Genomic DNA, 8,602 nt, shown 5'->3' with positions numbered 1-8,602 from the left:
TCCTCTGGAGGTCCAACAACAGGGCAGGGAGGCCGAGGCCTTGAGAAGAACCTCAGAGGAGCCCTGCTGGGTCAGACCAGGGAGGGTCCCTCTAGTCCAGCCTCCCGTCTCACACAGGGGCCAGCCAGTTCCTCTGGAGGGCCAGCAACAGGGCAGAGAGGCCGAGGCCTTCCCCTGATCAGAACCTCAAAAGAGCCCTGCTGGGTCAGACCAGGGAAGGTCCCTCTAGTCCAGCCTCCCGTCTCACACAGGGACCGGCCAGTTCCTCTGGAGGGCCAGCAACAGGGCAGAGAGGCCGAGGCCTTCCCCTGAGAAGGACACCAGAAGAGCCCTGCTGGGCCAGACCAGGGAGGGTCCCTCCAGTCCAGCCTCCCGTCTCACACAGCCAGTTCCTCTGGAGGGTCAACAACGGGGCAGAGGGGCCGAGGCCTTCCCCTGACGTTGCCTCCCGGCCCCGGGCTTAAAAGCTTAGTGCCTCTGAATGTGGAGGTTCTCTTCAGTCACCATGGTTAGTAGCCAGTGATGGAGAACTTATTAAAGAACTTATTCTCCATCCCCCATAATGCTAGAACTTCACTCAATGAGTAATTAAATTGTGGAACTCACAGCCAGTGGACATAGTGGTGGCCATGAGCATAGATGGCTTTGGCCCAAACTGGACATTACTGTCAGCCTGGCCCCTTTCCTGGGTCTGGTTGCCATGGGAATGTGGGAGGTGAGAAGAAGAATGTATACTTTTGTTTCTGCCTGTTATCTTTCTTGACTCGGACATGTAACCTTGAGCCTAGCCATCCCTAGTATCCTCTTTCCCCTGAGAATTGTGTGCCATTATTCAGGTGGGCTTTTACCTTAGGTGTGATTGGCCCAGGGCCATTAGGATCCCGTTTGATTTGGGTATAATATCTTGCTTAGTGCCCAGTTCTAACATGCTTCGTTAAGAGTCCGGACGCTATCAATGTCTCAATAAACTTTTATTCCTCTGAATGACTGTTGCTGGGAACTGATTTCTCCAGGAGCTCTGACAATTACGTCCTACATGATGTAACAGGCCCCTCCCTGTAGCTGTTTTGGCTTTGGAAAATGTCACGAGAATCCTGAAGCTAGGATGGTTACCATAGAGATTTGGAGAATTAAATTGAACTTTGTTGGTCTTAAAGGTGCCACTGGATGTAGTTCTGTACTCAGACAAAGACGTTCTTGTTTCCTCTCTTCCATTACGTGTATAATGAGAGAGAGGTGAAAATGAGGCAGTCTTTGCAGGAGGGTTCAAACTGTATGGAAAATCCCCTTGCAGTATAATCTGATTATCTCATTTTAATATTTCCTCCTCTAAAAGAGACAGTATTTGAAGTATTAATTGCTTTAAATTAAGCTGCACTCACTTGCCTCTACTTCTGTGGAGATGAAGGCACTTAAAATTTCTCCCCCCCCCCCCAAGTGCGTAATAATGGCAGGCAGCACAATGAATATATCCGTGTGAAACCCTTTACCTTGATAGGGTCCTATTTCTGGCCCTCAGTGTGATTTGCTGATGATATAAAAGGGTATCAGTTTTTATTTATTTATTTATTTACATGCGACTTCTATACCGCTCATAACCCCTAATGGGTCTCAGAGCGGTTTACATACTTACTACTATACAGTAGTGATTGAACCTACCTAGGGCCACATTTCACAAGGGGAGGGACTTCCCTATCGACACCCTGTTGGCAGCGCTTCTTCCCTTCTCCCGGCGGGCTCCGAATGTTATTGTTGTTCTTCCAGGCCTCTTTCTGGCTGCCCGGCGACCTTCTCCCGGAGGCTGGTGTTTTTGTGCGCAAACGTTCTTCCGATTGAATAAATGAGTAAGAAGGTGTGGCGACCCCTTATCTGGGGAGGCCTGGTTTCACTTTAAAAGTGTTCTTTTTATTTTGTTCTATTGAGGATATCCGGCTGCCACCAGGAAATTTAAGGTTTTCCTAACCTTTATACTATACTGTTTCTATTATTGGGTAGTATACTATACTGTTTCTATTATTGGGTAGTATACTATACTGTTTCTATTATTGGGTAGGTAGGTCGAGTTTAAGGCTTTTCAAGGTACTAAGTGTTCTTGAGGAAGGATTCCTTTCAGCTGGTATACTTAAATAAAAGAAGATTTATTAAAATAACTCATAAATAAAAGTGTAGAACAATGTAACCAGTAATGTGAATAATTTTAACAATTGGGTTGTGTCTCACACAAGATCTGCTCCCTTTCTGACAGGGATCTTTCAATTAACTTTGTAACTCATTAACTCAGGGTCATGTACGTTTTTTGTTTCACTCCAATCTGTCGCTCAGACTTTCATATAACTTTTGTTTCCTTAAACGTTACTTTACTGTTTCCTTATACATTCAACTTTTCTTCATACACAGAACTTAACTCTTGTATCACACACAAGACTCTCTCTCTCCCAGACCTCAAAACGAACTAACATATCAACTGTCTTCATCAACTGTCAAACCTGTAACTGTCACTCTTGACAGACATACACATCCATCCACTCAGAACCACTTCCAAAACCCCTCCACCTCTCTATCAACCACCAATCACACCACTCTTGTCTCCTCAACCACTCTAATATATCTCAGCCATGCAACCAAACTTTTAAAGAGACACGCACACACATAAAACAAGGAATCATTACAGAAGGTTACATGACAACAAATCTAGATAAACCCTCTTTTGAAAGGCCTTCATCAGTTTCAAATACATCTGAAATGTTATAGAATGAAAGGCCTCCGGAAAATGCATCAGAATCTTTTGCTGCCCTTTCCTCTCTGACAAGAAAGCTGGTCGTAAGTTTAAAAAAACAAAACAGAGGCAGGGCAGGGTGTTCCCTTTCTTGACTTGTGTTCAGTGTAATGTTTAGTTTGGACCTTAATGAAGGAATTAGGCAAACTCATGGAGGCGAGGTCCACCAGTAGCTACTAGCCATGGTGACTAAACAGGACTTCCATAGACAGAGGCAATGAACGTCTGAATAGCAGTGCTGGACTTTTTAACATGTTTTGTAAAATTTCATGAATCCAAAACCATCATTTTTTCACTTCATCACGTGACCACCACATATGAAAAAAGGACCCAGTATTATTTTGACATTTCCAACATACATCTGGAGTAATATACTATCTATAAAACATATTATACATATTTTCCTTAAATATCCCTTTTGTACCAGAATTATTCTTACTGAATATTTTACCAGAAAACTGTAACCAACATGATTCTTATCTTATAATATATGTAACAACAGCGGCGAGAATACTTTATGCTAAATATTGGAGAAGAAAGGGAGTACCTTTGAGAGAAGAACTTGTAAACAAAATTTTGGAAACTGCTGAAATGGATAAACTAACTTTGGCCCCGGTCACACGGGCAGGAAACTGCGGGGGAGAAGCGTGGCTGTTTGCCCTGGGGCAAACTACTGCGCTGTTACGTGATCAGACCTCCCGTGGAGGTTCTGTGGAGGTACCGTGGAGGTTCCATGGCAAGGGAGAGGTGCTGATCACAGGACAAGCCGGCGCGCAACGAAGAAGCGCGCGCCACGGCAAACTGTTTTTTGTCTGTGTGTACACGACAAATGCGCATGCTCCGTTGGGTGCGTGTGCGCATCCACAGAGACTTGGACAAAAAAAACCCACCTTATTTGCAAGGGGACATGGGCGGGCGCCGGATGCCACCGGAAACGCGATCAGACGCCCGCCCTTGCCCTGCAGTTTCTGGAAACTAGTACCTCCGAGGTACTAGTTTTTTGCCACGCAGTTTCGGCTGGAAGCCTCGGTTGAGCCACGGGAGTGCTACGCTTCCCAGATGTGCTGGTGAGATCGCGCCCGGAAACTCCGCCTGTTTTCCGTCTCACTTGTGTGGCTTCTGTTCCGTGTGACCGCAGCCTTTAATTCTCAAAGGACAACCAGAGGCAGTCTTTGAAAACACCTGGTCAAGATTTTACAAATGGATGGAAGAATGTAACAAATAAAGCAGCAGACATACAATTCATTTTAAGGATATAAAAAACCTTTATTTTTATATATTTGCAAGAGAGCTATACAATGATATAAGGTGAAATATACAAGATTAATGCTTTGCTAAGGTATGAGATTTGTAACCAAGGAAACTTAAGGAGGTAATGGATACCCTCATTTTATGTTATGTTTCTCTTTAAAAATAAAAAATATATTAGTATGAATAGCAGTGCTGGGAGGCAACCTCAGGGGAAGGCCTCGGCCTCTCTGCCCTGTCGTTGGCCCTCCAAAGGAACCGGTTGGCCACTGTGTGAGACAGGAGGCTGGACTGGATGGGATCTACAAGGGATCTTATAATGGCATAAAGGCTCGAGATAAAGTTCACCCCTTTTTCTCTCTCAACGCACTCCCTTTCACAGGTAAGCAACGTAAACTGCAAATACGTAATCTGTTCATATTGCTTTTCCCCGTTTTCTTAGTAAAACTGGTAATTGCCAGCACCTTGCTCAAAATCAGTCTTCCTAAGAAATCACTAGTACGGTTTGTGGAAAGTGGCGATAACTGTCCCATTAATACTCAGTCAGTCTGCAAGCCGCTGCAGACTGAGAGGGTTTGGCATCCCCTGCTCTTCATACAGAATTTGAGGGTGTGCCGTTTCTTTCTGCCCGTTTGCGTAGGCTGAACCACCCCAACGTTGTCAAAGCCTGTGACGTGCCTGAAGAAATGAATTTCCTTGTAAATGACGTCCCCCTTTTGGCTATGCAGTACTGCTCTGGAGGAGACCTGAGGAAGGTAATGGTGGACTACCCGTTTGACCTCGTGCAGGACTGACAGGTTTGAAGCGTGAACCAGTCTGGCTTCGTAGCTGTACAATAGGTAGAGGGGGTAGCAGTATGACAATAATAATCACAATAGAATTACTGCAAAACGTGCAAATATTATAGGATCCAATATAACATGCAGTCAAAATGTAATCAGTCCCTTCTGGTAACTCCGGGGAAGTTCGTCCATTCTTTCTTCATTGACGTCTTCACTTTTCATCTTTGACGTCTTCACTGTTGAAAAGAGATTAAAACAATGGACTGATTACATTTTGACTGCATGTTATAGTGGCTTTGTAGCTGTGCAGGGGCCCTGGCTCACCGGGAAGGAGGTCCCTCATCGCTTTTACTTGTGATCCTGGCGACCGAGAATGCCAGTTTGGGGGGGGTGTGTGGGGGGGGGGGGGGTATGTCTGTGAGAGCCAGGCTAGAGGTGAAGGGGCAGGCACATATGTGTGTCTGTCTGCTCCACTGAGTTATAAAGCTGGGGGTGAGGAGGACTAACCCAGACCTCACGCGGGGCACATGGACGAGAGGAGCCAACCCCCCCCTTTCGCCTCCTCTTCTTACCTCCCCGCATGCTGTTGCTTTGAGATACCTTTATCCCATTCCAGCCCTGACACCGAGTTAGGAGTTTGGGGCGAGGGGATTTTAGCATTATTATTTTATTTTTTAATTTTTGGGATTTGTGTCCTGCCCTCCCCTGGATGGGCTCAGGGCGGGTTCCAACAATATACACACAGTACAGGCTGTGGAAGGTCAGTAGTTCAGCAGTTCGAGACCCGGGTGCCGCAAGACGGAGTGAGCTCCCGTCTCTAGTTCCAGCTCCTGCCAACCTAGCAGTTCGAAAGCAAGAAATTGCAAGTAGATAAATAGGTAACGCTTCGGTGGGAAGGTCACAGCGTTCCGTGCGCCTTGGCGTCTAGGCATGCCGGCCACATGACCACGGAGATGTCTTCGGACAGTGCTGGCTCTTCGGCTTTGAAACAGAGATGAACACCGCAACCCTAAAGTCGGACTCCGACTGGCTTTCGAGCAAGGGAAGGTAATGGTTCCCTTGCTCGAAAGCCAGTCGGATCCGACTCTAGGGTTGCGTGGCTCATGTCCGTTTCCAAGCTGAAGAGCCAGCGCTGTCCGGAGATGTCTCCGTGGTCATGTGGCCGGCATGACTAAACACCGAGGCGCACGGAACGCTGTTACCTTCCTGCCAAAGTGGTCCCTATTTATCTACTTGCAATTTCTTGCTTTCGAACGGCTAGGTTGGCAGGAGCTGGAATCAGAGACGGGAGCTCACTCCGTCATGCGGCACACTCGGGTCTCGAACTGCCGAACTACCGACCTTCCACAGCCTGCAGTTCAGCGTCTTAACCACTTGAGCCACCGCAGTTCCTCTCCAAGCAGTAGTTTCTTCTAAAGCGTTTAAGCCTAGGAAATGTTTGCTTTGTAACATCTTAGTGAGACATTTTGTGTTTCAAGTTTAAATGTGTTGTTCTTTCTTGTAGCTATTAAACAAGCCTGAAAATTGCTGTGGACTCAAGGAGAGCCAGGTTCTTTCTATTCTTAGTGACATTGGTACGTCAGCCGCTTTCTTTTGTGCCTGTTGACCGGAAACTTTTATGTTGTGTGTGGTCTGCTCGTGACCTCAAAGTGGATGGCAACCAAGCGTTGGGCCTTGGCTTTCAGCAGAAAGGGAGGGGCTGTGGCTCAGTGGCATGCAGAAGGTCCCGGGTTCAATCCCCAGAGGCATCTCCAGTTAAAAAAGACTGGGCAGGCGTGGATGGGAAAGACCTCTGCCTGAGACCCTGGAGAGCCACTGTCGGTCTGAGTGGACAAATACTGACCTTGACGGACCAGCAGTCTGATTCAGGATAAGACCGCTTCATCCTCACATCTCCAGTTAATGGACCGGGCAGTAAGTGATGCCTGAGACCAATGTTCCCTCTAAGCTGTGGGGTCTTGTGAGCAGAAATTCTACTTTGTGAGCTGCTGGCATTAAAGTTGCGAGCGAGCGATTTGGCTGCTGCATAAATTAGTTTGCTCTGGAGCCCTCCTTCCTGAGCCGAGACGAAAATCTGTGAGTTGGAGGCTAAAAAACTGTGAGCTAGCTCACACTAACTCAGCTTAGAGTGAACGCTGCCTGAGACCCTGGACCGTCACTTGGCCAGTCTGAGCAGATGGCACAGACTTTGAGGGACTCCTGATTCAGTAAAAGGCATCTTCATTTGCTCGTGTGTGTGCGTGTGTGTGTTGTATTCTGCAAATGCATCTCTCTGCCTCCCTATCAGTATTATGAATGCACTTGTGTTCGGAGCTTTGGGCAAAGGGGCTGCGTGTAAAAATATGGTCTGCGTGAACAGGGGACAGACCTTGACGGATCCGATTCAGTATAAGGTGGCTTCAATCACCAGTTACAATCAGAAATGCAAACAGAGGAGAGCTCATGGTAAATCTCTGCTAGCAGAGCAAAGAGACTCCAGTAAAGAGGAAGGGTCTCTCCTGCCTGCAGCCTGGCGTGGTCCTTGGAGGGGACAGGACTACTCTGGAACATGAGGGTGGAGTCAGAGGTCTGCCATGCAAGTGTGCAGAGAACTGAGCGTAAATTGCCCACTCAGACTTGACACCAGGATCCAGTCCGGCACCGGTAACTCAAACGGCCGGACTCCCTCCCAAGTCTCACAAGGCAAGAGACAGTTAAAGCATCTTCCACAGTCTGGATGGACCTCCTTCCCTAGAAAGCTTGCAACAAAAAAAATCTCAGGAGCGTGGAAGGGGCAGTTTCAGCAAGAAAATAAAATTACCCGAATGGCACCTTTCCCCTTTCTAGTACCACTAACGAAGGCCTTGGGGAAGCAGCGTAGATAACGGAGACTGCAGAACTGCAAATCGGCGTGGAACGCACTGCAAGGAAAAGTGATTTCCCCCGGCCTTACCGGCTCCTGTTTTGCGGTTTTCGGTATTCTGTAGCTAATCGAAAGCAAAACAGATCTAGATCTGTCTAACAGATCTTCCTCCAACACTTTTAGGATCTGGAATCCAGTACTTGCATGAAAACAGAATAATACACAGAGACCTGAAACCTGAAAATATTGTCCTCCAGGAGGAAGGGGGAAAGGTAAGTGTGACCCGATCCTGCCTCCGGGTCAGAGCGCCTACCTGGGAGATTGGCAAGGGCAACTCCACAGTCTGTCTGGCACGGGCACATTCAAGGTGTGTGTGGGGGGAGAAACGGGGGGACAGACCCATAGGTTGAGCATGGCCAGGGACCCATAATGTTGGGCACGATCAGCTGGCAGTGTCCACAGCCCTGGGTGGTGGTGGGGGGTTTTGCCTTTGGGGTGGTGTGGAAGCGGCCATGAGAGCTGGCAGGGGTGGGTGGGTAGGCCGGGCCTCCAGGAGCAGATTCAGCCGTTAGGGAGGGTCCTAAAGGAGGCGATGTGAAGGAGCTGGAGGCTGGCCAGCAGTGGCAGGTAACTTTCCTAATAGCTGCGTATGTGAATGGCAGTAAAGACGTATCTATTGCCACAGTGTGTCTGGAGTATTTTTCCCCGGGACCAGTGAGAACGGGGGCTTCCCCACCCGTGTGGTCCAGGCTCCTGCGTTATTACGAGTGCCTGTGGTGCAGCTGCCTGCCCCAGCTGGGAGCACAATCCGTGAAAAGCCAGGGGTGATCTGGGCACCGGACCCGGGATTCTTTCGTCACTTCTTGACAAAACGCCCACCCCTGTTCTCAGTTACCGTCTGCCGTACCACGTACTATAAGACGATGATTCAGACTACTTTCTCAGCAGGACATT

At 47.9% G+C, this 8,602-nt stretch overlaps 1 protein-coding gene across 1 annotated transcript in view; it reads left to right on the top strand.

The window, feature by feature from the left end:
• CHUK (conserved helix-loop-helix ubiquitous kinase) overlaps positions 1-8,602 on the top strand; it is a 53,240-nt gene that overhangs the window by 4,778 nt on the left and 39,860 nt on the right. Inside the window, exons 3-5 of the mRNA XM_015419921.1 lie at positions 4,665-4,779; positions 6,311-6,380; positions 7,832-7,920. Coding sequence (XP_015275407.1) covers positions 4,665-4,779; positions 6,311-6,380; positions 7,832-7,920 — 274 coding nt within the window. The remainder of the gene's footprint in view (positions 1-4,664; positions 4,780-6,310; positions 6,381-7,831; positions 7,921-8,602) is intronic.

This window comes from Gekko japonicus, unplaced genomic scaffold, assembly GCF_001447785.1.
Source record: "Gekko japonicus isolate JY-2015 unplaced genomic scaffold, Gekko_japonicus_V1.1 scaffold3590, whole genome shotgun sequence".
NCBI lineage: Eukaryota > Metazoa > Chordata > Lepidosauria > Squamata > Gekkonidae > Gekko > Gekko japonicus.
Note: the sequence above shows the minus strand (reverse complement) of the source record. Positions and strands in the feature narration are given on the sequence as shown.